This window comes from Moesziomyces antarcticus (assembly GCF_000747765.1).
Source record: "Moesziomyces antarcticus DNA, scaffold: scaffold_v10006, strain JCM 10317, whole genome shotgun sequence".
NCBI lineage: Eukaryota > Fungi > Basidiomycota > Ustilaginomycetes > Ustilaginales > Ustilaginaceae > Moesziomyces > Moesziomyces antarcticus.
In genome coordinates this window covers 381276-409238 of record NW_014639004.1, presented here as the reverse complement: position 1 = coordinate 409238, position 27963 = coordinate 381276, and the positions used below count along the sequence as shown (strand labels likewise).

Below are 27963 nucleotides of genomic sequence, written 5' to 3'. Positions count from 1 at the left end.
ACCAAAACCTTGATTTGCAACGAATAGGAAAAGTCATGCGTAACCACAATTGCCCTTGTGTGTGAGGGTCGGTCGCCCGCGCGCTCAGAGCGTAAACAGGAAGCGCAGGTCCGACACGCTCAGCCTGCCCATCGCACCGTCGTCCTTGCCGATGGCCGCCTCGATCATCGCGCTCTTCTTGTTCTGCAGCTCGATGATGCGCGACTCGATACTGTTCTCGATCACCATGCGCTTCACAATGATCGGTCGATGCTGTCCCAGTCGGTGGATGCGGTCCATCGCCTGCACCTCCACCGACGGATTCCACCACGGATCCATCAGGTACACTCGCGACGCCTCGGTCAGGTTGAGCGCAACGCCACCCGCCTTGAGCGACACCAGGAACACCGTCACGTTCGGATTCTCCATAAAGTGCTTGATCGTCCGATTGCGCGCCTCGGGTGACATGTTGCCCTCCAGACGGCAGATCTGGAAGCCCGCCCGCTGCAGCCGGAACGCGATCAGGTCGAGAAAGTTGACAAACTGCGAGAAGACGAGCGATTTGATCGTCTTGTCCTCGCTCCGCAGCTGCGTCAGCTCCTCCACCAGCGCCTCGATCTTGGTGCTCGAGCGCCACTTGTCCATGTCCAGACGCGCCAGGATGCCCTGGCGACCCGAGTCGTTCATCCGGATCGTGCTCTCCGGCGGCTCCAGCGCCTCCGACTCCAGGTCGATCGACAAGGTCGCATGGCAGTACGGACAGTCCGGCACCGCGCCCGGCTCAATGTCGGCGTCCAGATACTGCCGCACGCACTCGCGGCAGAAGATGTGCTTGCATCGCGACATGATCGCGTCCTCCGCCTCGTCCGTGCACAGACGGCACACGTGAATCTCGGACTGAGCATCGCCCAGCAGCTTCGACGCCATTCCCGTCTTGGAACGCAGAACCAGATCCGGATGGTTCGCCAGCTGTCGCATGCGCGTCAGCAGCGTGAAGATGTTCGAGTAGTTGTTGAGCACCGTGCCCTGGTCCAGATACGTGCTGAACTTCCGCGTCGTATCCGTGTACAGCGACGTGTACAGATCCTCCTCCTCTTCGTTGAACAGGTCGCGTCGCACCTCGATCGTGCGCGGTGGCAGGCCCATGTCATCTGCACGCTCCAGCTTGGTTCGCCTCAGCATCATGCGCTCCAGCAGGATGCGCAGACGCCGGAACGCGTCCCGGCCTTCGCCGTGCTGCGCACCGCTGCGCTGGATCGGCTTGAGGATCTCGTTGTTCCAGTAGCACGTGTGGTGCATCGGCGTGTGGCCGCACGAGTCGCAGTTGCGCTTGTCGCTGAACGACCAGTGCAGCGACTTGCAAGGGCACTTTTTGCAAAAGTAGTATGCGAAAGGATCGCCGCCGAGGAAGCGGATCATCGAGTAGAGCTCGCCGACACGGTTCTGCAGCGGCGTGCCACTCAGGCACCACCGGAAGTCGCCCTGCAGGGCGAAGGCGCCCTTGGCGGTGTTGGTGGAGCGCTCCTTGATGTTGTGCGCCTCGTCGAGGATGATGCGTCGCCAGTGCACCGCATGCAGCGCCGACTTTTCCTTGAGGATCTCGTTCTTGCGCCGGAAGCCCGACTCCTGCTTGCGGAAGCTGCTCTCCAGCACCGCGTAACTCGTCAGCACCACGTCGACGGCCTTGAGCTCCTTGAGGTTCTGCGTGCGGTTGGGTCCGTGCCACAGGAGCACCTTGAGCTTGGGCTCGGTGTATTGCTCGATCTCGTTCCGCCACTGCATAATGGCCACGGTCGGCGCCACGACAAGGCACGGCTTCTTGCGGTCCGACAGCATAAGGCTGATCATCTGGATCGTCTTGCCCATGCCCATCTCGTCGGCAAGCATGCCGCCCTTCCAAGTGCCCTGCTCTTGGCGCGTCATCCAGTACAGGCCCTCGCGCTGGAACGGGAGCAGCTTGATGTTGAGGCCAGCCGGCTGCTCGGCCTCTTCGGGCTTGATGACTGCCACCGTCTTCTGCAGATTCTCCCACACGTCCTTGAGCTGCGGGTGGTGCTTGTGGAGCGCTTGGGCGTTCTTGTCGTACTGCGTGCGATTGTCCACCTTCTTGAGGCGAGCCTGGTGACGTTCGCTGCGAATGCGTGCCTTGCGCTGCTTTTCGGTCTCGTACTGCGTGTCCTCTGCATAGAAGTTGTTGCCGCGCGGGTGAAAGTCGTCGTCGTCTTCGGTTTCGTCCGAGTCGAACTTGATGTCGTCGAGCGTAGCGAAGGTGCTTGGGCCAGCCTGGGCGGCACTGCCACTTGCCTTCGAGCGTTCGGAGCGCATCCTGCTGAACAGGGGCTCGTCGTCGCTGCTCATCTCCTCCAGGAGCGAGAGGCTGTCCTCGTAATCGTCGCCGCCCGCGCTGACGTTGTCTTCGTCCTTGAGACCGTCGATCTCGTCGTCCGATTCGTCAATGTAGGGTTTGAGCTCCTTCTTACCAGACGAGGCGCTTCGACGGGGAATGCGGCGCGACCGTGGTGTGAGATGGATCTCGTCGAAAGCATCGTCGCTCTCCTCTTCCTTCTTGGCTTGAGGTTGGGCGCGACCCTTGCCCTTGGCGGGCGTCTTGACCTTGCGACTAGAGGACGAAAGTTGACTGAACTCCTGCTCTAAGAAGGCGTCCAGGCCTTCGGGGTCATCGTCCAGGAAGCCACCGGCATCTTTGGCCTTCATGGCAACATTCGAGGCAGTGGAGCTTCGCCCCTTTCGGCGGGCGGGCTGGTCCGCTTCAGTCTCGTCTGTGAGCGCAGTTGACGTGGACTTGCCCTTCACAGCAGTCACAGCGCGCTTGCGCTTGCGAGAGTCGCTAGTGGCGGGCGGAGAAGCTTCCGCTTTGACCTCGTCTTTGAGGGGCGTCTTGAGGGAAGCCGATCGGGAGGCTCTGGTAGTGAGGGGTGCCGCCGTGCGACGACCAGGCTGCAGCGCATCTGCACCGAGGTCAAACTTGCTGTCGTCTTGGTTGTCGCCACCATCTTCTACAGAGGTGGCAGGGGTGTGGCTGCCAGAGGCGTAGGTGGAGCTGGTGCGCGAAGAACGCGCAGTGGTAGGGGTGGCCACCGAGCTGGCGGTGCGACTTCGAGTCATTCTGACGCTGGCTGGCGTGGCTGCCCCAGGGCCGGCGACATCATCATCGTCAGAAGAAATGACGATCACATTCTCGGTTGCGGCCGCAGCCGACTGCCGGGAAGAGCGACGAGGCGGCATGGTGAGACTACTCGAGGCCGATCGTTCGTCGCAGAGACCAACAGTAAGCACAGCGAGCCAGTCGCTGCGTAATGAAAGGTCGGTGAAGAGTGTGAATTGGCGATCGCTTGGGAAAGGAGAGAGGGGGGAGGGGGAAGGGGATGGCCGGGCAGGTGAACGGCAGGAAGGAAGCGGAAGCAGCGGCATACAGCCGGGTGCAGCAGCAGCAGCGAAAGCTCGCCCGACTCAGCCCAAATTTCGCCACCCTGCTGCGCGCAAGTGTCAAACGGCTAATCGCCTCCTAAATTCCTGCAGCTCCCAAGCCTGCAAGCTTTGAGCCGCCCTGCATACAGCCTGCAGATTTCTCCACGGATGCCGTTCTTCTCGATTTCCTTCCCTTCCGGCCTAACACTAGGGAGCTGGGCGAAAAAAGATTTTTGACACCCATTTTGTGGCAAACATTTCGTAGGCTTTCGGCAGGCTGTCGAAAGGCGCTGCGACCATCTGTTCGATGGCAATGCCCACTGCAGGACGAACAAGTCGAGCGCCAAGCAGCACCCAACATGAACAAAGATCACACATGCTGCGTGCTCATAGGAAACGGTGAAGAACAGTGATCTGATGCGAGAGTGTCATTTCAAGAGTCCTCGCTACGCCCAGTCGGCTACGCCAAATGTGACAAAGAGAATGTGACCAGTAAAGTGCAGGAGCTTGCATCACAGGGCGTCGTCGTTCCAGTAGACGGGCACGCCGTAGACAACAGTGCTGGCGCCAGTCAAGTACGGAAGTCTGCAGTCGTCGCGCGACTCTGCGATTGCGCGAGCCAGCGACATCTGCGTCGGTGCTCGGCTCGCCACGAGGATGCCGTTGGCGTCGACCTTGAGCTTCCTTGCGGTCGACTTGAGCGGAGCGCGCTCTCCCGCCTCCATCAGTCCGAGTCGGCCAAACACGCCCTCGCAGACCGAATCCAGTTCGCGGTCGGTCATGTCCCACAGATTGCCCACCATCGCCGGCGCGCCGCCGCACATGTAGTTGAGCGGCGTACCCGTGCGGTCAAAGTCGCCATTGTCATGCAGCATGGCCGACGAGCAGCCCCAAAGCATGGCGACAGCGCATCGCTCCAGGTCGCGCAGCTTGCTCTGTCGAATGAACGGCTCCGCTCCGCCGTGGCCAAAGTAGAGCAGCAGGTCGGACGTTGACAGCGCCTCAGGCAGCTCGTCGACGATCGGTTGACGGCCAACGATGCCCTTCCATCCGAGCGAGGCGCGACCCTTGAGCCAGCCTTCGAAACGCTCCTGGCTTTGCACCAGATCGCCTCCAGGATTGAGCAGGTACGACGTGCGGCGCTTCGAGAGGCTGTACAGCTTGCCGTTGCGCAACGCCACCTGCCACGCCGAGCTCTGCAAACTCGAGTTTCCGTCGTCCACTCGCTCGTTGCTCTTGCTCCCAAGCGTGGCTGCCCTAGGCGTGCGCGACGTCTTCGATGGCGAGCGACTCTGTGTCCTCGCTCCGTGCCGGCCCTTCTGCAGCGGGCTTGCCTCGACGTCCTCGTCCTCGTCATCAGTGTCATCCCGCTGTGCTGCCGGCCGGCGGCAGAAGACCGGCGCCATTTGAATGCGGTCCTGCAGGAAGGCCATCGACGGGATACGGCTGACCGACTTGCCGCGCAGGATCGGCATCGACTCCCAAGGGAACGGCGCCGTGTCCTTGTCGAGCACCAGGAAGATGTGATGGTCGCTTGCCTCCTCCTCCTCCTCGGCCGCGACGTACGCCATGTTGACCTTGTTCGGCGAGGCCTGCACCTTTTTGCCGTGGAATTCTTCAAGCGCACCTCGCAGATCCATCGCCGTCTCGTCGAGATCGATCTCGTCCACCGCCACCTGGAAGCCGCTGAACTGAAGCGCATCCATGACATAGTGCACCAGGTCCTCCAGATCCTCGTCGGTGCAGTCGGCCGGCAGACCGGCAAAGCATTCGAACACGGCATCGTCCATCTTGAGCTTCGTCGGACGCTTGTTGGCGGTCGGAAAGCAGGCGCGTCGGATGATCTTTTCGAACCTCGCGCGCAGCCCGGCAACAGCTCGGTCGTCCAGCATCGGCTCGGCAAAGACGCCCTTGAAGCCGCCGAGCCACGTGTCTTGAAGTTCCTGCAGCAGGTCGCGCAGTTCGTCGTCGAGGCGGTGGCGCTCGGTCCACCACTGCCGTCTGCCCTCCATTCCCTGGATGTCGCGCACGCCGTGGATGCCGTCGTTGCTCAGCTGCACGATTTCGACGAGCTTGTCCTTGGCCGCCGCGAGCGTCAGGTGCTCCTCGTCTTCTTCGGTGCCGTCTCGCTTGCTGCGTCGATTCATCGGCAGGCTATACAGCACCGCCTCTTTGGCAGAGCAGCCGTCGGCGCCTCCGCCGCCCTGCTGTCGGGTCAGCACGAGGTTCTCGACGTCGGTGCTGCGGACCGAGATCGAGACCACGGTCCAGTTGCGTGGAAGTAACAGCTTGGCAGATCCGGCATCGTGCTGCGCTTCCTGATGGCGCAGGCGGACAGACTGCCAAAAGGCCGACCAGGGATTGCCTCGACTCGAGCGCTCGCCTCGACCTGCGCGAGGACGGTCGTTGAGCGTGAGCTTTGCCAATCGGCTCGGCAGTACATCTTGATCGCAGTCATCCATGCCCGCGCTTGAAGAACGCGCGGACCTCGCGACCGCATGATCGTCCGTGATGACGGGCCAGTCTTGATCCTGAAGACCTGCGTCCGAATTTCGCAGCTTGGCCGCGATCGACATGAGCAGGCTCCTGCGCACGCCCACGCTCGAGGCCCAATCCAGCAGTGCGGCAGCCGCGTTGGCAGCCATCTTGACGTTCTTGCCGAGCGCCGCCTGGGTCGTGTAGACTTGGGCGAGGCTCGCGAACGCCTCGCGCAGCGACAGCGAGTGGGATGACCGCAGTCCCAACGAGAGCGCTTCGCGGAAGGCCGAGTCCGCGGGCGTCAGCATGTCGAACGCAGCCTTCACCGTCTCCTCGGAGATGGCGTGGTTCGAGCCTGCTGTCGCGGCCAGCGTGCGGACACTGACCGAGGGGACCATTGGGATCGAGATGGCGGCTTCGGGCAGCATGCTGAAGAAGTGGTCGCCCTTGAGATGCTGAAGCGCCCTGCGCAGTGCGATGCGGCCCTCAAGGACGAACTGATCGACGCGCACATCGATTGATGCCAGGCCGTCCCAAACACCGGCGGCCTTTTCGACTGCATCCTCGCTTTGCTCCGCCTCGCCCATCAGATGCAGGATCCACGCCTGTCTCTGCAAGAGCCTGGACTGCACGTCCGGCAGAACCACGTCCATGCCGGCGCCTGTGGCTGAATGGCTCAGCCGCATTCGATGCTGCCACGCCGAGTTCGAGAGGCTCGATTTCCTGCGGTGGTGTGACTGTGCCTTGGGCGACGGAGACGCGTGTTCGGCCTCGACGAATGCAGAGCTGAGTGTGCGCAAGGTAGCTTCCCCCGTAGCGTACGAGCGCAACGCCTCGCCGAGCTGCTCGATGCGCATGAGACAGTCGCCCTGAACGTAGGACAGAGGGACGACCTCGGGAATCCACGTCTCTTGAAGCACCTCCATGCATCGCGACAGGTCTTGCTGGCCTAGCTCGGTGCGATTGAGCTGGAGCCGGAGCTCACCCCGCTGCACCAAGGCACGAGCGAGCGGCAGGGCAAAGCGCATCGAGGTGGCAAAGTCGACCGCCTCGCCAGCCAGGCTTTCGGCCTCGACCGCCGAGCCTCGGATGCTGTGCGACGTGCTGAGCCTCATGTAGCTTTCGAGCAGCAGACGGCAGCTTCTCCAAAAGAGGCTCGAGAATACGGCACCGCAGAACTTGGGCAGCTGCTCCTCCTGCGGCTGCGGCTGCGGCTGCTCCTGGCTGTCAGGGGTGTCCATCACCACGTCGCTCGATGCTTCCGATGCGTCCTTGCTGATCTGGCCCGCCTGCACCACCTGGCCGTCGCTCTGTGCCGAGGTACGACTGGCGATGCTGGCGAGGTTGGACGAGAGGCGGATGAGCTGTCGGAGTGCCTGGGTGATCGACTCGATGCTCGAAGCCAGGTCGCCCTTCTCCACATGTAGACGAGCAGCGACGGCAAAAGCAAGAGCCTGGCGCTCCCTCTGCAGCAAGCGTTCCATCGAGCTAGAGACCGCCTTGTCCCCCTTCTGTTGTCCCTTTGCTAGTGCTAGACCCTCGATGAGCCGTGCCTGGGCGCCAGCTAGATCCCGTGTCTGGCAGGACAGCTCGGCCTGGGTCATGAGGCAGCGGAAGCGAACATGATCGGTGAGCACCACCAGCTGTGTCGATGGCGAGCCCGTCGAGGTCTGCCCCGATAGCAGAGTCATTGCGGAGCGAAGGACGCCTTCGGCGCGCTGAGTCTTACCTAGGCGTAGGTACGCCTGAGCGAGGTCGACACCTGCGCGACACAGCATCTCGTCCGCATCTGGCGTACACTCGTCCGAATGTCGGATGGCTTGGCGCACGACCTTGAGAATGTGCACGCTGCACTGCGTTAAGGCCAGCGCCGCAAAGGCCTCCGAGATTGTGAGCGCCGACTGGCAGAACTGCCTGGCGTTGTCCAGACTAGACTCCTTCGCCTGCGACTTGGCTTGCGGAGACGAACGTGAGACTGCCGTAGACTTTGACTCAAAGACGGGCTTGCCTCTGGACGGCGGTGTCGTTGGGCCGGACGGCAGGGCAGCAGTCTTTTGCGGAGGGGCGGATCGCTGACCAAGCGCTCTCCGGTTGTTGGCGAGTCGCACCGATGCTGTGCTTGGTCCACGAGCTGAGGCTCGGGTGCTTGGAGTCGCATTTGGTGTTGCCTGCGCAGACCTGGGCGAGCTGCTCGAAGGTTGCCGCGGAGATGATTGAGCGGACTGCTTCTTGGGCGTGCCCCGCGTGGCGGAGCTGAGAGACATGCAAGCCGCCTCGACCTTCTCTGCCACGATTTCCGGGCTCTCATAAGGTCGACGCAGACGAATGTGTAGAGCCGTAGACAGCAAGAGCGAGCAGCGGTACTGTGCCTTGAATCGACCGAGTCCTTCGTCCTTGCCAAGAGATGGACTGTCCACGCACTTGATCGCGTCTTCTTCCATCTGAGCTACCTCGTCTTCTGTCAGCGCAAGCGCGTGCGACAGGACATCCATCTCGAGCATACGAGCGATAGTCCTGGCGCGTCGGAGCGGGAAGTGCGTTGCATCATAGATGCGCAGCAAGCACTGATGGATGTTGCCGATCGCCTTGACGGAGCTCGCAAGGTGAGAGCGGGCGTCGAGATGCTGAATCGCTTGCTCGAGGATCGCGCCCTTGACGCTCGTCTCGAGTTGGTCCGAGTGCAGGACCCAATGTGCGAGACTATGCTTTTGATCGTCCAGATCGAACTCGGAGCCGAGCTCGTGCACGGACATGTCGGTGATAGCCTTGATCCAACCGGCCAAGCTCTTTCCCTCCGCCGACTTGAAGCATTGCTCGATGCCAGCGTCACTGACACGCTTGCCAATCTTGGTTTGGAGGGTAGAGGGAATGGAGAGGACCAGCTTCCTGTACATCTGCAACGCGCGCTCCTTGTCGCCACCGAGTCGATATGATACTGCCGTGTACTCGAGCTTCTTGTTCAGGGAGTCCTGACGCTTTTGCAAGCTTGCCTGCACCTCTGGCTGTTCTTCCCCGTCGTATGAAGATCGCAGGAGGTCGATCGAGTCGATGTCGCAGTCAACAGCGCCCTGCAGAAAGTTGGCAGCCTCGACGTAGTCGACTGCATTGTACAGCATGCCGCCTGGATTGTAGAAGCTGGTGCACAGCAGTCGCAGCTGCTCTGACAGCACCGAGGCGGGCAGCGATCTGGCCAGCTCGGATTGCAGGAGGGCATGGCAGCTCTCGAGCACGCCGAGTGACTCGGCGCGCGCTCGCGACGACGAAATGGAGAAGAGCTTGTTGGCTAGCACCCTATGTCCATGCACGAGATCCAAAAGGCACGCGTCGCGAGTTGGCAGCGACGTTGGCCGCGCAGGCGTCGACTTTACTGACTCGCTGGACGGCATCGCAGAAGCCGAGGTGGACGGCTGGCAGCAAGCAAAGAGCTCGCGCAAGAGCTGCAAACAGGCGCGTGCGAGCGAGTCGACATTGACGGGAAAAGCCGAGGCCGTGTCTTGCTTGGGCTGGCCTTTGCTGTCGCAGCCTTGGCTTGCGAGCTTGGTGCAGCAGCGACGATGGATCTGATCCACGACGCGGTGAAGCTTGATCTGAGAGGATGTCGCGGCAGTCGTTGGCCATCCTCCAAGCTCGCGCTGCAAGACCTTGCAGGCGTCGTCGAGCCGAGATTGCGTGTCGGCGTCGGACTTGCCAGCGAGCACGTTGTCGAGAGCCAACACACATGCTGTGAGCTTTGCGCAGATCTTGGCGAGGTCTTGATCGCTCCACTGCCTTTCTTGGAGAGGCGAGCTGGTTGCCGGCGCCTCCGCCTCGGCCATCATCACCTCGTTCGAAGTTGCAGGCGTCTTGACGGTGCTCGAGAGCGCTGATGACGGCGCGCCTGCCATTACAGCGGTCGCCCGTTCGACGCCAGTCGTGCTTCCAGCCTTGCGTGCAAAATTGAGCCAGTGCTCGCAGAAACGCTGGAAGCCGTCGCCGGCCATCTTGTTGTGCTCGGCGCCGGCATGCTCGGCAAGATTCGCAGCTGTGGCAATGACGGTCTCGAAGGCGTCGTGAACGGCATCGTAGGTCGAAGCCAAGTCCAGCCCGTCCTTGTGGGCAGTCTTGAGGACGGCCCCACCTGTGCGTGCAACGCGCTCCCAGAAGGCAGCGAGGTCGATGTCGCTGACCTGGACGAGGAGCTGCAAGGCGAGCGTACGCAGCGGCAGGTATTCCTGGCTGTTGGGTGCCTCGAGCCGCTGGAGAGCTTTGGAGATGGCGCGTTCTGCGGCAAAGGCGACGCGGTCGAGCACCTTGGTCTCGCCTCCGGATCGGCGAGCGTACAATTGCCACGCCAACGGTCCGTGCTCGTGGTTGAGATCTGTGTGGATCGAGTCGAGCGAGTCGAGGTCAGCCGCCTCTAGAGCCTTGATGACGGAGTGGGACTGCAAGTCGAGCAAGAACGACATGCGAGCCGGCGAGGGCTCGGACGCTGAATCGGTTGTCTGGGTGAAGTGTGGCAGCAACAAGGTTGTCGGTGCCGCAGCCACGATGGCCTCAGCATCCGGAAAGTGCGCAGAGATGCGGGCGAGGTATAGGCAATCGGCATGAGCCACCTTGGAGAGCCCGATGGATTTGAGCTTGGTGGTGGTGCGAAGGATGATGGTTTCGACTTCGAGCTCCTTTTGCGCTGCAGCCGTGCCGGTGCCGGCAACGTCACGAGGGAGCAGGAGGAAGCGTGTGGCGATGCGGAAGGTGTGGGCGGCTGCTAGCACATGGGGCAGTTCCGAGGCCGTCTCGGCGCTATTGGCGGACCAGCCCGAGTTTGCGAGCTGCGAGAGCCACGAGAGGCCGGCATTGACGAGCTGCTTGGCAAAGTAGATGGATCGAGCGGTGGCAAGCTTTTCCGGAACGGGATCGAAGCTTGGAGAGCTTGTGAGCTCTTGTTCAAGTAAAAGCTCTTGTGCTGATGTGCCCAGGCGTAGGAGCAGGTAGTGCGGCAGTGCGACGGGGACCTCCTTGGGTAATTTGAGGGCTTCGAGAACTTGCGCCTCTGTCCATGACTGCTGAAGGACGGTCTGTTGTGCTGTTTGTGCTGGCGAAGCGGCTGTGCGGGATCGGACGGTAGCAGCTGCTGTGCTCCTGACCGTCTTCGAAGTCGGAGCTGGCTTGGTGGCGGTGGCGGTGGCGGCGGCGGAGGGCTTCGACACTGAAGTCGCACGGGAGGTCGAAGATGCAGCGCGCGACGAAGAGGATGAGGTGACGACAGAGCTGGATCGCTGCGACGATGAGGCCGGGGTGGTCCTTGTGGAGCGAGTGGACGGTGTTGTGGCTGGAGCTGGAGCTGCTACTTTGGTGGCCGAAGCGGTGCGCGCCTTGACCGTGCCAGATGTGGTGCGCGAGGACGTGGCGGACGTTGTGGCTGCTGATCTGCTCGAGCTGGATGCAGTGGCAGTGGCAGTGGTCCTCGATGCAGCGCTACGTGTCTTGGGAGCCACCTTGGTTGCAACGTCGACCTTACCGGCGGGCAGGGCGCTGCTGCTACTGACGGCAGCAGGCATTGCGGCCACCCTTGCTGGCATGCTTGTCTTGAGAGCGCCGCTATGCAAAGCCCGAGATGGTCGAGGCTTGGAGCCGTGCTTTTTGGCAAGCTGCGGTGGTCGAGAAGATGATGTGATGTAGGAAGAGCAAGACAGCGATGAAGGTGATGAGAAGGAAAGAGAAGAGTCAAGGGCCACGAAGCACGGGCTGAGCGCCTTGCAATGATGATTTCCTCCTCCACAGCTCCGCCTCGGCCATTTCGAGCTGCTCGACGCGGACCGTGTACAAGTTGCTCACGTGATTTGATCCAACTAACATTCAAATGAATTTTCCGAAATTTCCAGGGCAAAGCAGCAGCAGCAGCAGCAGCACAAAGCAGCAGCACACAGCAGCACGCGTGTCGGATTTGGACGTTCAGGGTGCAGCCGCAGCGCAAAGCTCTCTCGTTTGGCCGCTCCCCACGTCGCACGGACTCGCACTCGGTCTGCACTGCCGGACTCGCCGAGGCCCTGCCCTCACATTTGACGGCTGGCTTCACTTTCCTCACCTCTTCATCTCTTCCACCATCACAAACGGCGCCTCATTCGCCGTGCATCCGGCTACGTTGCATCCGGAGCGCGCAGCCAGCGGCGCCGTGGCCCAACTTGCCCCACCCGACCCAATCTGAAATGCAGACGGCTTAAACACAATCAGCCGGCGTCTCTCTGCCGACGTCTCCCCTCTTTTGCTCGTTCGTACCCGACTGTGCGCTGCTGTGCGCTGCTGCACAGCATGACCACAACCACGGATGCTGCTCGCAGTGATGCGCCCGCAAACAGGAACGCCAACGATCACTGCACCTTTTGCATGCTCGCCGAGTTCGACATCGACCGTGGTTCCACCCTCTCGTACCAGTATCCAGCTCCCTCCGGCTACGATGAGCACATGCTTGCAGAACTCATGCTTCCGGATGGAGTACACGCAAGGACCGAGGACTGGACCTTCTTCTTCCTCAAACCGCCAGGGACCCAACGCCCCGCGCTTCGAGATGCTGCTGCCGACGACGACCGCTCGTCTCAATCGCACGCTTCTGCTTCTGCTTCCGCCTCGGGCTCGCAAGATCCATCCTCCTGGCTTTCCGACGATCTCACATACGTCATCAACCTCGTTCGCACCAAACACGACAACACCGTGCGTCGTGGTGCGATGGTCAAAGCCATGGCCATCGGAACCCGCCATCCCTTCATCGATGTCTTCAAGCCTGCACTCCTCCTCGCCCTCGACGACTACTTTCAGGATCCTGGGCCGGACTGCCTTGCGCGTCTGTACGACTCGATCAACCGTCTCGACCTCTCGTCAGCTCCCACTTTCAGCCGTGCCGAGAAGCTCGTGCTCCGCGCCTCGGATCGTCGCGATCTGTTCGAGGAGCGCTTCGCTGCCACGCCTCGTGCCGATCCGCTTGCTTCCAACCAGCCCGCCTCTGCTCCCGCACAGATCGAAGAGGTCGAAACGGCACGGTCCACACCGAGCAATGCCGATGTTTCGGACTCGGTTCGGCCGCGTACCAACAGCACCTCGACCCTCTCGTCCGAAACCAAATCCATCAAGAAGAAGCTCAGCGTGTCCTCTTTACGACCTAGTATTGGCGCTCGCAGGGGCTCGTCCGCCAACTCGATTGCAGGCGTACCCTCCATACCTGACAAGAGGATCGCATCCTCGACAGCCAACTCTGCCTACAGGCCTCGTGACACCCACTTCTTCGACACCACGCTCGTCTACCGCTCCGTGCCGCTGCCCATTCGCGTGCCGCTCACCACCTTCCCCGAGGAAGTGGGAGAGTACTCGCTCATCCGCCTCATACAGACCTTTTCCGGCCCGCAGTCCACTCCCACGGGACCCGTGCATCCGCACTTGCACATCAACGGCCCGTCTACCCACCCCATCATCATCCTCTTCAACGCGCTCGTCACGCAGAAGCGCGTCATCTTCCTCGGCTACGGTCAGCCTGCCCACCTGGTCGCCAGCTTTGTTCTGGCCGCCTGTGCGCTCGGCTCCGGATGCGGCGCAGTGCTGCAGGGATTCGCTGCACGCGCTTTCCCCTACACCAACCTGCTTGCGCTCGACGAGCTCGAAACGGTGCCTGGCTACATTGCCGGTGTGACCAACCCACGCTTCGAGGATCTTCATGCTTGGGACCTCTTGCTCAATGTCGAAACGGGTCGCATCCAGGTGGCCAAGGACATTGCTCCCGCTCCGACGCCCACCAATGCACCCTCGCATGCCATGCAGCGATCGGCCACTCTGCCGCGCGAAGCTGCAGGCTCGAACAGCGCGTTCGGCAGCGTCTCTTCCGCTACCGGTACAGACCTCAAAACCAGTGCCGACGCAGATCTGGCGCAATTCGGCGCACTCCTTACCAACGGCAACGGTGGCATCGGCTCAGCGATCGGCAACGGCCCGATATCTAGCAAGGCATCGAGCATGGGTGGCGCATCGGCACGCGATCGATCCAACACGGCGCAGTACGACACGCGCTCGGACTCGAGCAACACACTCTTCATGGAAGAGCTGCAGAGTGCGATCGCTGCGCACTATGGCGAGCGCTACATCCGTTCTCGCGTGCAGGAGTACGTCTTCCACTTTGTCCAGCGCGTGGCTCGGCACGAAGAGCATTTCTGCGGGCGCACCTGGCTCGGACCTGCATGCCAGCCTTTCCTCAACGGCCAATTGGGGTCGGGTCCCGTGTATGCGGATCGTGATTCCGAGATGCGCGAGATCCTGTCGAACCAGATGCGCATCGAGGGCTTCCGTCGCACCATCGCGTACCAGCTGCTGGCGGACAAGGTGCGCGAGTTTGGCGGCTGGACTCCCGCCATCCGCAGCTTTGACCTCGCCCACCAGCTCGGTCGTCTACGCAGGGCCAAGAAGCTGCACGTCGGCGAGTCGGATCTGATCTTTCAGACGATTGCGCAGGGCGTCATGACGCACGAGCAGATCGTCGAGGTGCTGGCGCTGCTCCCACCGCATACGGGTGGGCTGCTCCCCATCGCCACGGGGCTGTTCCATCCCGCGCAGGCGGTGAGGGACGCAGTGGTCGACTTCTTGCTCAGGCTTTGTCAGCATCCGGTCGGGAGGAAGTTCGTGCAGAGCATGCACACGTACCAGCGGCTGGCGTTTGCCAGGCTTGCGCAGGAGCGCGCCGAGGCGGATATGAGGAGCGCCCAGGCAGAAGTGCAGGAGCTCACAGTCGCAATGACGGGGCTGTCAGCACAAGCGGATGGAGCAAGCGAAGTGCGCTCGCCTACAGCGCTGTCGTCGAACGGTTCAGGCCCACGGGGCGACTCGTACCAGTCATTCAGCCCGACCAAGGAGGTGGCAAGCACGTCAGCGACGGCGCTGGCTGATCAGAACGCTTCCGCATAGACCCGTGCCAAGCCGCACTGCGATTGAAACTGCCACTCTGTATTTGTATGGAATCTTTCTACACTTGGTCGACTGCGTCAGCGGTTGTTCGTGCTGAGCATGTGTCGCTGTTGTGCAGCCGTGAAAGCAGGTGAGAACCCAAGGATGCCAGCGCAAGATGCGAAAAAGTCGGGTCGTGTGAGATTGCGTTCGCGTAGCGCCTTGGACCGAAATTCATTCCGAGATGCGGGCTAGAGGTGGAGTTGTGATTTCAACTCGACTATCCTCTCGACGTCGACATCTTCTCACCGCGCTTTGACCTTGACTGCCCACACATCACGATAGCATGGCATCGATACGCACCGAAACCGAGCTAAAGCGGGTGCTGGAGGCGCTCTCCTCACTATCCGAACGCAAGTCGGACAGCTCTACTCGAGTCGAGGCAATGGAGCTTCTCACCCTCTCCATGCCGTACTTCTCCGCGCTCAAACGCATCAACCGCCAGATCCACAGGGACGTCCAATCACAAAAGACACGCATTGGCGACGAACGAGCGAAAGTCGATACGGCACGACTGGCACTGCAGAACCTCAAATACGAACAGGCGATGCTCGAGCTCGAGGTGAAGATCTGCCAAGAGTTCCAGTCCATCTTTCAGGACATCCAACTTCACCCTCTGGAAGAGTTCCGCGCGATTCATCCCGACGCGGAAGAGGATGAACATGCGCTGATGCTGGCGAGACTCAAGTTCGAGTTGCAGGAGAGGAGACGGCTCGAGGCGGAAAAGCAGGAGTTGCAGATCGACAGGTCCGGCGTGGCAAAGGAGAACAACGACAAGAAGGTCAAGCTCGAACAGGCAGAGAAGGAGCTCAAGGATCTTCTGGCTGCTGCTCATGCAGTCAAGGACAAGTTCGAAAGCTTTTAGAAGGCACGCAGAACGCAATCATACCCCCTGTATTTGTACGCGCACCCAATTGCACACATCCTCATCTGCACAGTCGAATGGCGGTCTAGAATGGCGACCCTTGATTGCAGCAAGTGAGAGGTGATCATTCGAGGCCGATACTTTTGCGTACCTGGCTCATGGTTCGTCGCGCGACGGTTTGGGCCTTTTGCTTGCCCAGCTGTTCCATCTCGGTCAAATAGCCCGGATCCTTCCGCAGCCTCTCGAGCTCCGCCTGGATTGGTCGTAGTGTCTCCACCACTGCGTCGGTGAGAGTCGCCTTGAGATGCTGTCCCAAAGATGCGCCCGACTCGCTAATCTCCTGATTCAGCCTCTCCGCCCACTCCTCCGGTCCAGCATTCTCCATCTCCACCGTCCCCGGAGCTGTCTGAGACTTAAGTGCGGCAAGGATAGCCAACAGATTGCTAACGCCCGGTCTCTGATCCGGCTGATAGCTCAGCTTTACCTCTGCATCCGTAACGGCCTTTCTGACCTTCCTCCTTACCTCCTCTGGCGTATCCGTGAGCAGAATCCTCGAGTTGGCATCTGGGGCGCTCTTGCTCATCTTGCTCGTCGGATCGCGCAGCGACAGAACCCTCTTTGTCGGCGTAATAATATGTGCCGGCAACGGGAACGTCCTCTTAAACCGGCGATTGTAGACATCTGCCAGATCGCGGCTGAGTTCCAGATGCTGAATCTGGTCCTCTCCGACAGGCACATGCGTTGCCTTGTACAGCAAAATATCCGCCGCCTGCAACACTGGATACGCAAACAACCCCAGACTGAGGTCTTTGTCATCCACATCCGTCGAGTCGGACACATTGCGCGCCGTCGCGAGCTTCGCCTTCCACGTAGTCATGCGGTGCAGCTTCCCAAACGACGCGAGGCAGTTCAGGATCCATGCAAGCTCCGTATGCTCCGCCACGTGGTCCTGGTGGAAGATCGTACATCGCTGTGGATCGAGGCCGATCGCAAGCAGCGTCGCCATCATCTCGGAACGCTCCGTGCGGAGACGTGATGGGTTCTGAGGCATCGTAATGGCGTGATAGCCGACGATGCTAAAGTACAGCTCGTCCGACGTGTCGCGCGAAGCGTTTTGCAGGTCCACCCAGTTGCGTAGCGCGCCGAGGTAGTTGCCCAGGTGTGGGATGCCCGTGGGCTGGATGCCCGAAAAGATCACGCGTGGCCGTGAGGTCGATGCAGCAGAGGAGCTGGCTTGCGAGGTGGATGCGGGTGCCGTCGAAGCTGTCGACAGCGCCCGAGGGCCTGCGACGCGGGAGGTGCTAGCCCCCCGCACGGCTATGGACGCCGATCGCAGTGCCGATACCATCGTGATGTACAGAAGCGGTGGAGAGTGGCAGAGCTATGGAAGATCAGGGTCGAGGTTGACCAGGGTCGAGAAGAAGCCAAAAAAGCGTCCATGCTGAGCTCCGACTTCCGAGGTGGAGGATGAAAATCATGCAGCAGATGAAAAGTCGGTGTAACAGTTGGCCTTTTTTTGGCACACGCCACACGGAATTTTGAGGGTCCTTCCATTTCTCAGGTGCCTGTGGATCCTGTTGGTCCCTGCAGGCCATCTCCGCACAGATGCATGTCTAGAGCGATGCCAAGAGGTGACGGAAACTTGCCTCTCTTTCCTGCAGGGATGTCAAGCAGCCAAAGTACAGTACGGTGTGTGTGTCTGATGAGGCCGTCAACGTCGGCACTGCCGATCCCAGACTCCCGCGTCTCGTGACGGTCTTTTCCGCTGGAAGCGGCAACCTCGGTCGAGCGGGCGAAATTCACGCGGGCCTCTCTCCAGCCGTCTCTGCTCCGTGCCCACGCTTCTTCCTCGGTAGCTCAGGCTGCTCGACGGCGCTTCCGGTCGACGACAGTTCCGATACCGAGCTTTGATTAGAGCTGCTCGCATGTCGGAGAGAAAACGTGCTGGGCGGGTGGGATTCGCATGTCGTGCTTTGGGTGGCGGCGGATTCGACTCGATGACGAGCTTGGGCGCGGAAAATTGAATGCAGCTGCAGGAAGGCCGCATTCGCCGCGCGTGCTCCGATTTAGGTGCAGGCACCCGAGCAGAGGATCCCGAGAGGCCACGGCCAAAGCGCCGCAAAAGCTGCGGGCCACCGGTGCCTCCGGGGCGAATCCCGCTTTGCCGCCCGCAAAACACCGCCTTGACACTCCGAAATGCAACAGGCCATCAGCAACGCGGCGGTTGAAAACGGTGCGCTTTCGCTTCGCAACCGATGCGCTTGGTTTCCCCTTTCGAAAAGGGTCTGAACAGGCGCAGGTCAACGCGCAAATGCCGGATCTGATGAAGACGGGATGCAGCTCAAGTCTCCGTTTCATTTTGGCCACTTCGGTTTGCGCAGCTGCACGTATGAACCTGCCGCGTGCTCGTGCTAGTCAAGCCTCGCTAGCTCGCGTGCGAGCTCGCTTCACGATTACCCTGGTGCCTGTCTGGCTTTAGCCCGCATCTTTATCCCTCCTGCTTCTTCCTTCTCGACTACACCACCCTCAACCTCTCATTCCTCTGGTCTGAGAGAATTTCGCAAAAATGTCGGCGCCAGTAACCCACGTCGACGAAAAGGCTTCACCACCCGTTCCCCAACGGTCGTCGCACGACGACTCCTCGACCGACGACCTGGAACGTAACAACAAGGAATACAAGGCCAAGTCCGGAGGAGCAAGGGACGACCTCGTCGAGGTCAGCAGCGATGCCGACTCCGAGGAGGCCTTGGCCGCGCAGCGCGTCAAGGAAGCCCAGGAGGGTGGTACGATCAAGTACCGCACTCTGTCGTGGCAGAAGGCTGCCATTCTTCTCTTTACCGAATACGTCTGCCTCGCCATCCTCTCTTTTCCCTGGGCGTTTTCCTACCTTGGCATGGCTGGCGGCTTAATCGCCACTTTCGCTCTCGGACTCGGTGCCCTCTATACCTCGCTCATTCTCTGGAGGTATTGCTTGCGCCACCCTCAACTACTGAACATCTGCGACATTGGTTATCAGATTTTTGGTAAAAGCAAGATCGCTTACGAGCTGACTGCGCTCGCCCTCGTGCTCAACAACGTCTTTATCATGGGCCTGCACACGCTCACCGGCTCGGAGATTCTCAACACCCTCTCCAACCATGGCACCTGCACGCTCGTCTTCTCTGTTATCATCATGGTCCTCTCCATTCTTCTCACCCTTCCCCGCAAGTTGGAGCAGCTCACAATTCTCGGCATAATTTCGGCTGCATCCATGTTCATTTCGATTCTCCTCGTCCTCATTTTCCACGGCATTCAAGGCCCCAACCCTGCCGTCGACACCTTCGAAGAACCCGTATACATCACAGCTTTCGCTCCCAAGGGCACTGGCTTCGTCTCCGGCTTCTCAGCAGTTTTGAACATCGTGTTCACTTGGATCGGCCATGCGAGTATCAAGCGCCTTCTCCTCTTCGTCATGGTCAGAAGCATCGTACTGACATCTGCTCGCTTTTGTTTGATGGTTGTAGATCATGTACCCGACTTTTATCGCCGAGATGCGCGACCCGCGCGAATTTCCCAAGGCGCTTTACGCGGTTACGGTCGCCGAATTTATTTTATTTAGCGTCACGGGCATTGTGGTCTACCGCTACACCGGCCAGTACACGACGGCGCCCGCCGTCGGAACGCTCCGCCCCGTATTTAAGAAGATCGCCTTCGCCTTTGTGCTCCCGACGACGATCATCATTGGCGTACTGTACGCGGCCGTGGTGGCCAAGTACCTCTTCGGCCGCATCTTTATCGGCACCAAGCACTACAACGAGCACACCGTCATCGGCTGGGCGGGCTGGATCGGCTGCGTCACGGTGACGTGGGTGCTGGGCTGGGTGATTGGCGAAGCGATCCCTTTCTTCTCGACGCTCCTCTCACTGATGAGCGCGCTCTTCGACTGCTACTTTGGCTACATCTTTTGGGCGTTTGCCTTCTTCGAGCTGTACAAGGGCCAGCTCTGGGTCGGACAGCCGTGGCTGCGAAAGCTCGAGACGGCCTTCCAGTTCGTCCTAATCATCACGGGTCTGTTCATCCTCGGACCCGGCCTCTACGTGTCGGTGCAGTCGATCATCGACAACTACAACACGGGAAGCGTTAAAGCACCCTTCACGTGCGCAGACAACTCGCTCTAGTCGCCTACCTGCACGCTCCATCTGGCCTTTTACACACGGGCGACCGCAAGGAGTCCCATGCTCTGTATCATATGGTTGAATACATCTCGTCGTTCAAACTCCAAAGCGGCCGGTGTGCGTAGTTTGACGTAGAAGCGGTGTCGCATAACTTGCAGTCGAAAAAACTACATTTTGTCAGATTGACAAAAGCCTACAAATTGGAAATTTTTCCTGCTGAGGGCATCCCGACTGCGCACCGCACCGGCTTCTTTCGCAGGCGAAATTCCGTGATTGCGCGGCTCAGCAGCCAAAAGGCGCTTTTGAGGGAGCACTGGAGCTGCTGCCGCTGACTTGAGCTGTATGCATTCGCTCGAACAGCCTTCCCTTTGTTCCACCGACACTTTCACTACCTGCACCTTCACACCTGTTCCTGATTTGGCATTGACCCAAGACCGTCCATAGAAGCGCGACGACTGCTTCCCTTTCTACCCATCGCACCGTCTCGAGAGTCCTCCTGTCGTCTCGCTTTCCGAGCCTAACGAAAAGAGGGTCCCACCCAGTACGCCTCCGCCCTGCATCGGCTGCATCGCACACACCTGCCGCCGGCCACTTCATCCCAGTCTGCGCATCCTCGTCCGGCTTTGCGCCGCTCTCTTCATTGTACTCCTCTGTTTCGTCGTCCCCACCAATCGCTGCGCCTCCTGCCTGCTTTCCTCCACTAGTCTTCGAGGGATCCAGCCCAGAGACGACAACACTCCCTTCTGCATGCTGCCCGTCCGTCGATCCCTCCTCCGCACAGCGTCGCGGAACTCGTCGGCTTCCCAACGCGCGCTCACCTCTCTCACCACAGCATCCCCTCGTCCCGCAGTCTCTACCGTCGCAAAGCTCCACCACTCTCCCAACGCACCCAACGCTAGCCGCCACCTCTCTTCCATCGTCCTTCCTGGCCTCCCTGCTGCCCGCACCCCTATTGCACCCAGCATGGTTGCGTCCTCTTCCATTCATCGGGCTCCTGGCTCGTCGCGTCAGCTTGCCACGCCTGCATCGGCGGCTATCACCCTTGGCACCGGCTCGTTCGAGGGCTTACCCGCTGGATTCGAGATTCAGGAAACTCTCAACGGCTCCAAGGCTGCCGCTCCCTATGCCGTCTTCACCAAGGACCTCGAAGTATCGGCTCAGGATGACATGCGCTACCGTCTCGTCCGTCTCGCCAACGGCCTTGAGGCGCTTGTGATCCAGGACCCCAAGACGGACAAGTCCAGTGCCGCCATGGACATCCGCGTCGGACACCTCAGCGACCCCGAAGAGCTTCAGGGCCTTGCGCACTTCTGCGAACACCTCCTCTTCATGGGCACCAAAAAGTACCCTAGGGAAAACGAGTACTCCGAGTACCTCTCCAACCACTCTGGAGGCTCCAACGCCTACACTGGCATGGACAACACCAACTATTTCTTCGACGTCTCGCCCGACCACTTTGAAGGTGCGCTCGATCGCTTCGCGCAGTTCTTCCTTGAGCCGCTCTTCGACCCGTCGTGCTCCGAGCGCGAGATCAAGGCCGTCGACAGCGAGCACAAGAAGAATCTGCAGAGCGACATGTGGCGTGGATTCCAGCTCGACAAGTCGCTCTCCGACCCCACTCACCCGTACTCGCACTTTGGTACCGGCAACTACCAGACGCTCTGGGAGGAGCCCAAGAGCAAGGGCATGGACGTGCGTGAAGAGCTGCTCAAGTTCCACGACAAGTACTACTCGGCCAACGTGATGAAGCTCGTCGTGCTCGGCAGGGAGGACCTCGACAAGCTCACCGGCTGGGTCATCGAGAAGTTCTCGGGCGTCCGCAACACGGGTCGCGAGCCGCCGCTGTTCGACCGCAGCCCTCTCACCCAGGAGCAGCTGCAGAAGCAGATCTTTGCCAAGTCGGTCCGCGACGTCCGCAAGCTCAAGATCGCCTTCCCCATCCCCGACCAAGGCCCGCATTTCCGTTCCAAGCCTGGCTCCTTCCTCTCCCACTTCATCGGTCACGAGGGCGAGGGCTCCATCCTCTCTCACCTCAAGAAGAAGGGCTGGTGCGACCGCCTCTCTGCCGGCGCGACCGGCGACGCCAACGGCTTCGAGTTCTTCAAGATCTCGATCGACCTCACGCAGGAGGGTCTCAAGAACCACGAAAAGGTGCTCGAGTCCGTCTTCAAGTACATCCACCTGCTCCGCACCAGCAACCTCGAGCAGTGGACGCACGACGAGGTGGCCCAGCTCGGCGAGCTCATGTTCCGCTTCAAGGAGAAGATCGATCCCGCCGACTACGCCTCCAGCACGGCCACGCAGATGCAGATGCCCTACCCGCGCGAGTGGGTCCTGTCCGGCGCCTGGCTTACGCGCGACTTTGACCGCGACCTGATCAAGCAGACGCTCGACCAGCTCACGCCCAACAACTGCCGCGTCGTCGTCATGGCCAAGACGCTGCCTGACGGTAGCACCGAGTGGGAGAGCAAGGAAAAGTGGTACGGCACCGAGTACTCCATCAAGCCGCTCCCGCAGCAGCTGCTCACCCAGGCACCCACCGAGTTCGAGGACCTCCGCCTGCCGCGACCCAACTCGTTCATTCCGGCCGACTTTGACTTCAAGGGCCCGCTCGCCGATGTCCAGGGCAAGAAGCCCACGCCGCGACCGCAGCTTGTCGTTGACAACGACAGCATGCGTGTGTGGCACAAGCTCGACGACCGATTCGGTCTGCCCAAGGCCAACGTCTTCCTCGTGCTGCGCAACCCGCTGATCAACGCCACGCCCTCGACGTCGGTTAAGACGCGCATGTTTGTCGAGCTCATCTCGGACTCGCTCGTCGAGTACTCGTACGACGCATCCCTGGCTGGCCTCAGCTACATGCTCGATACGCAGGACCAGTCGTTGGCGCTCTCGCTGGCCGGTTACAACGACAAGATCCCCGTGCTGGCGCGCAGCATTCTCGAGAAGCTGGCCAACTTCCAGATCGACCCGCGTCGATTCGAGCTGGTCAAGGACCGCGTCAAGCGATCGTACGAGAATTTCGCGATCGAGGAGCCGTACCGCCACGCGGGCTTCTACACGACGTACCTGCTGCACGAGAAGATGTGGACGCCGCAGGAGAAGCTGCGCGAGCTCGAGGAGCTCAGCGTGGGTGCGGTACAGCAGTTCCTGCCCGAGCTCCTGCAGCGCATGCATCTCGAGATGCTCGTGCACGGCAACCTGGCCAAGGCTGAGGCGGTGGAGCTGGCCAACATGGCGTGGAACACCGTCAAGGCGCGTGCGGTCAACAAGAGCGAGCTCGTCTCGAGCCGATCGCTGCTGCTGCCGGAGAGCTGCAACCGCATCATGAAGGTGGAGGCGACGAATGCGGCCAATGTCAACAGCGCCATCGAGTACTATGTGCAGGTGGGCGAGCCGACCAACGTGCAGCTTCGCGCGGTGCTCTCGCTGTTCGAGCAGATGGCCACGGAGCCCGTGTTCGACCAGCTGCGCACCAAGGAGCAGCTTGGCTATCTAGTCTTCAGTGCGATGCGACGCAGTGTGGGCGGGATGGGTTGGCGCATCATTCTGCAGAGCGAGCGCGATGCGTCGTACCTCGAGAGCCGCATCGATGCGTTCCTGGACCAGTTCAAGGCGACGCTCGACAAGATGAGCGAGTCCGAGTTCGAGGGTCACCGACGCAGCCTGATCCACCGTCGGCTCGAGACGGTCAAGAACCTGTACGAGGAGTCGCAGCGCTTCTGGGCGCACATCTTTGGCGGCACGTACGACTTTGCGTCGCGCTATGCGGATGTCGAGGCGATCGCCAAGGTGACCAAGCAAGACGTTGTGGATCTGTTCATGAAGTACATTCACCCGAGCAGCAAGACGCGCAGCAAGCTGTCGGTGCAGCTCAATGCGACTGCCAAGCCTTCGGCGCGCTTCTCGGCGCAGGCGGTGGATGCGCTCGAGCAGGCGGTGGCCTCGCAGGGGCTGACGGTGCCCAAGGAGGCATGGGAGGCTCTGAGGGCGCAGCAGCCTGCGATCGAGAGCGTCAAGGACATGGCGTCCGAGGCGATGGCGCAGAACCCCACACCCGTCCCCGCCGACGCAGTCAAGCAGATGCTCGGTCTCGTCGACAGCTTGTCGGCCCAGTTCCCCTTTGTCGAGGAGAAGGCCGAGGTGTCAACGAGCAATGTGACGAGCGCGGTGCCGGCCGTCGAGGTCAAGGACGCTGTTGCGTTCAAGGCGAGCTTGAACCCGAGCAAGGCGGCTATGCCGGTGGTATCGTTCGACCAGCATGCCAAAGACCCGAGCGGAGAGGGCGACGAGGTGGCCCGTATCGCAGAGGCCGTGTTGAAGGCCACCGCTGCCCCAGCCGCGGTCGAGGACGGCGAACCTAAGGCGAATCTCTAGATTGCGGTAGATCCGAGTAGATAGAAAGCGAGAATTTCCCACACTCTATGAATCTTGATGTCTTGGACCGTGCGTTTGAGAGGGATGAGATGGTGGAGAAATTGGTCGTTTTTGGCGCGCGAGGGTGTGCTTTAGCACCACCACGATGCGACATGGATTCGGTGTATGGAGCTGCAAGTCTGCCTTCATGGGGGTGGTATGACTCGGAACGGGAACGATACGCGCAGCCTTCTCGACCGAGTGCTCGATCAAGTGAGGGAGATGGTGGATATACGCACACACTTGTCTTCCTGCTCAACAGCCGTCAAGTGTTGCTGGGTCTGAAGAGGCGAGGATTTGGTGCTGGGCTGTACAACGGACTTGGCGGCAAACTTTGCGCTGGGGAGACGGCTAGGCAATGTGCGATGCGCGAATGCCTGGAGGAAGCCACCGTTACACCAGCACTCACCTTTACCGGTCGAATCAATATCACCGTCCAACAAGGCGAATCCATCTCGATCGCCCTCTTCAAAGCACCCCTCACTGCGTCAACCATACGAGAAATGAAGCAGTCGCAAGAAGTGGATCCCCGCATCTTTGCGATCAAAGACCAAGGTTGGTGGGAGCAAACTAGACCAGAACTTCGCATCTACTTCCAAATCCTCCTTCACCCCCTTGACTCCCAAAGCGAAGAGACGCTCTTCACCCTAGACATCGAGTTCAACAAGGAACCCACCAAGGACCAGTTGCCGCCAAACGAGCGTCCTGAAAATCATCGCACCCCCAAACAATGGTCCCTCACCCTGCACAATTCCGCATAATCAATCGCCGAACTCTGAAGCTCGCCCGCCTGGGTCAACAGCACCCTCACATTCATGGATGTAGCGCCGGCACAGATCGACATCTGCGGCCATAGAACCTTGAAAGCACCGCATCCCGTCCGATCTGCGAAGTTAAGCAAGGTATCGCCTAGTCAGTACTGCGGTGGGGGACCACGCGGGAATCCTAGGTGCTGCAGTTTTACTTTTTTTGGTCTTTCATTGCAGGGAGGAAGAGTCTATGCGGCCAATGCGAGGATCGAATCTATGCGAGTGAGGTCGCATCGGCACTGCACGCCGAGCGGATCTCGTCCCACTCGCGCTGCGCATCTGCGACGTACTTTTCGAGCGGCAGATCCTGCTGGTCCAGCCCGAACGGCTGTGCCAGCGTTGCCGCAAACGAGTCTACGCCGTAAAGCATTGTGGTGACGACGCCGATGATGGCCAGACACAGCGGCAGCTGGGCGTACAGTCGCTGCGCGACGACGATGGGCAGGAGCAGCGTGTGGATCGCGAGGAGGCGCGAAAAGTGGCGCGAGACCGATAGCGGGATGGGCGTGTCGCGGATGCGCTCGAGATCCGTCATGTGCCCGCTCAGCGCGTTGACGAGTCCGATCGAATGCGCATACACTGGCGAGCTCAGCAATCCCTCTCCCGCCCCATTTTGATGCGACGGCGAGCCTCGGTGCAGCGCATCCAGTGATTGCTGCAGGACGACAAGCGCAGTCAGCGCGAGGTTGGTCGAGATGACGTCGCCGTGGGTGTCTCTGGCGGAGCGCGCGCGCGGGCGCAGCACATGTGGCGAAGCCGTGTTCTGCATCAGCCTACGCTTCTCCTCTTCCGCCGCCTTGTCAGCTTCGTTTGCGTTGGGTATCGAGGATCGGTGGCGATGGGTGGCTGCAATGATGGCGGGAGGGAGCGCGTCGATCAAATCGCTGCGCACGAGGCTGGTGCGACCCGAGGAGAGCTCGAGCGAGCGCGCCCGCATCTCGTACATGAGGCTGATGCTGAAGAACGGCACAGTAGCCAGGGTTGCCTCGATGTGTGCCCGATAAGCCTGATTGCGGGCAAATTCGTGGATGGAGACGGGTGCGGCAGCGTCACTGCCACCAAGGAGCGAGGCGCTCAGGAGACGAAGGAGCGAGCGCGACGTGGCTTGGACGTCGGACCATTTGCGGCGGGCGGTGCTCCAGCGGTCGATGGCGCTGTTGGAGCGGAAGGCGAGCAGGAGGCCTGTCACGGTGGAGAGCGAGGCAATGACTCGATATGCAGCCCAGTCGAGGTCGGCCCAAGTCTTGTCCATGCCGATATCGTTGGAGCCTGGCGATGCAAAGTAGGCGGCATCGATGAAAGAGCGGGCGCGGGTGGGCCATGCGGGCGGCGACTCGGCGAGCGAGGCCCGCTTGACGAAGACCAGCAGCGTGCACCAGAGCAGAGCCAGGATGGTGGGCTGGACTGCATCGCTGAGCTGTTCGGCTCGTAGCATCGCTCGACGCATTTCGGCCACCGGCAGCGCCTCCGAACAAGGTGCCGGGATACGTCGAGCTTGAGTAGCTTCAGAAGCAGTCGGATCGATTGCGATGGTAAAAGTGGATGTATGGGGTTGGAAAGCAAAGCGCAACAGACTGCGTCGGTGCGCGACCGAGTCGACACTGTGACATCCGCAGTAGCCGAACTGCGCATCGAGGCTAGACCCTGACTACGCACACGCCAAGCCGTCCCCACCGCGGACGAACCTTATTCCAACCCGCTGGCCCCATCTGCCTCTATACGCTCTTTCTTCTTCATCGTGACAGCGCGCTCCGCCTCCAGACACCCTCAGCGAATCCAGCGGTCACTGCAGCCTAGTTAGCTCGGCTTGTTCCGACTTGCATCGTGGGAGTGTGATCTCTCAGAAGCTGTAGCTCTGTTGGGAGTGACTGAGCTCGCGGAAGATCCGACCGAGCCAAGGTGGAGGAACATCTGAGCCACGCCTTAACATTTTTGTACTTGCCGCAAATTTTCACATGATGACGCTGCGACGCGTGCGATCTGGGCATCCCGGCGGCATGAGCGCACAGCTTCGCCAAAGGGCAGATGCAGGCGTGCGGCTGTCACAACGCAATCGTGCATGGCGCTTCCTTACATCTCGGGGGATGAAAATTCTCCGCCCTGTTGCTCGGCGACGCACACATGGTCTGGCGTTCAATGAGAGAAGCTGACCGTGTCGCAAACTCAAGCCCACGATGACAATCGAAAGAGCGTATTTTTGCCAGATCTCGCCGTGTTCCGCTCTGGCTTGGTGTCGAGCGCTGAGCTTACCTGAAACCCGGCTCGGAAGCCGCGCGCAAGTCTCGCTCCACCCGGCAATGCAATCCGCTCTTGGCGGCTGTTTGCTGATCCCGCCCTCCGAGGTCGCCGTCACGGATTCGACGAAGAGAGCGCCTGGCAGCGTATAGATCATCGAGATGAATGTCTCGAGAACACGCGGTCCCTTTGTAAGCGGGTCCTGGCACTAGTCTCGTCACAGGCCCGGTCCTCGATGGCTTGTCCGCATTAATTCGCTGAGCAGCCTGCTCTGGAAGTCTCCATCACAGTAGTCATCCTTGGCAGAAGCCTTCCTGCAACCGCTTTGCTCGTCTCTCCGAAAGATCACAGAGCGTCAAAGGTGGCAGGACGAGGATTTTTCAGGCAGAGCAAGGCGAGCCAAAAATATCGCAGACACCGAACGAATGAAGAGGGAGGGAAGAAAAAAAAAGGTGGGGTCCCAATTGTCAAGCGAGGCGATGGTCGTGGCGCTACTCTTCTGCCGAGCAAGAGTCCCTTCGCATACAACGGTAGGGCCTCACCACCCAACGGGCGCATATTTGCAGCCCCGCGCTGCGAGGAGCAAGAAATCGCCGTTTTGCCGAGTTGGCCTAGCTCCCTAGCTCGCCTGCTCCACACG

The 27963-nt window shown here is 60.5% G+C and overlaps 9 protein-coding genes across 9 annotated transcripts; 5 read left to right on the top strand and 4 right to left on the bottom strand.

The window, feature by feature from the left end:
• Positions 1 to 84: 84 nt before the first annotated feature.
• On the bottom strand, positions 85 to 3225 carry PAN0_006c2949 (adenosinetriphosphatase; the record flags this gene model as incomplete). Its single annotated transcript, XM_014801591.1, has 1 exon — positions 85 to 3225. One exon carries the CDS (start codon positions 3223 to 3225, stop codon positions 85 to 87), a length of 3141 nt encoding a protein of 1046 aa, XP_014657077.1.
• Positions 3226 to 3920: 695 nt separating this feature from the next.
• Positions 3921 to 11444, bottom strand: PAN0_006c2948 (cysteine peptidase C50; the record flags this gene model as incomplete). Its single annotated transcript, XM_014801590.1, has 1 exon — positions 3921 to 11444. The coding sequence occupies one exon, from the start codon at positions 11442 to 11444 to the stop codon at positions 3921 to 3923; it is 7524 nt and encodes a 2507-aa protein (XP_014657076.1).
• A 281-nt stretch (positions 11445 to 11725) lies between these two features.
• PAN0_006d2947 (uncharacterized protein) lies at positions 11726 to 12070 on the top strand (the record flags this gene model as incomplete). Its single annotated transcript, XM_014801589.1, has 1 exon — positions 11726 to 12070. The coding sequence occupies one exon, from the start codon at positions 11726 to 11728 to the stop codon at positions 12068 to 12070; it is 345 nt and encodes a 114-aa protein (XP_014657075.1).
• A 104-nt stretch (positions 12071 to 12174) lies between these two features.
• PAN0_006d2946 (spindle pole body interacting protein) lies at positions 12175 to 14805 on the top strand (the record flags this gene model as incomplete). The annotated part of the gene is made up of 1 exon (XM_014801588.1): positions 12175 to 14805. One exon carries the CDS (start codon positions 12175 to 12177, stop codon positions 14803 to 14805), a length of 2631 nt encoding a protein of 876 aa, XP_014657074.1.
• Positions 14806 to 15130: 325 nt separating this feature from the next.
• On the top strand, positions 15131 to 15709 carry PAN0_006d2945 (fms interacting protein; the record flags this gene model as incomplete). Its single annotated transcript, XM_014801587.1, has 1 exon — positions 15131 to 15709. The coding sequence occupies one exon, from the start codon at positions 15131 to 15133 to the stop codon at positions 15707 to 15709; it is 579 nt and encodes a 192-aa protein (XP_014657073.1).
• A 124-nt stretch (positions 15710 to 15833) lies between these two features.
• Positions 15834 to 17057, bottom strand: PAN0_006c2944 (tryptophanyl-tRNA synthetase; the record flags this gene model as incomplete). Its single annotated transcript, XM_014801586.1, has 1 exon — positions 15834 to 17057. The coding sequence occupies one exon, from the start codon at positions 17055 to 17057 to the stop codon at positions 15834 to 15836; it is 1224 nt and encodes a 407-aa protein (XP_014657072.1).
• Positions 17058 to 18275: 1218 nt separating this feature from the next.
• Positions 18276 to 24240, top strand: PAN0_006d2943 (a-factor processing enzyme; the record flags this gene model as incomplete). Its single annotated transcript, XM_014801585.1, has 3 exons — positions 18276 to 19163; positions 19213 to 19827; positions 20308 to 24240. 3 exons carry the CDS (start codon positions 18276 to 18278, stop codon positions 24238 to 24240), a joined length of 5436 nt encoding a protein of 1811 aa, XP_014657071.1.
• A 152-nt stretch (positions 24241 to 24392) lies between these two features.
• PAN0_006d2942 (hydrolase, NUDIX family protein) lies at positions 24393 to 25040 on the top strand (the record flags this gene model as incomplete). Its single annotated transcript, XM_014801584.1, has 1 exon — positions 24393 to 25040. The coding sequence occupies one exon, from the start codon at positions 24393 to 24395 to the stop codon at positions 25038 to 25040; it is 648 nt and encodes a 215-aa protein (XP_014657070.1).
• A 262-nt stretch (positions 25041 to 25302) lies between these two features.
• Positions 25303 to 27480, bottom strand: PAN0_006c2941 (UPF0187-domain-containing protein; the record flags this gene model as incomplete). Its single annotated transcript, XM_014801583.1, has 3 exons — positions 25303 to 26689; positions 27163 to 27214; positions 27339 to 27480. 3 exons carry the CDS (start codon positions 27478 to 27480, stop codon positions 25303 to 25305), a joined length of 1581 nt encoding a protein of 526 aa, XP_014657069.1.
• Between the last annotated feature and the right edge of the window lie 483 nt (positions 27481 to 27963).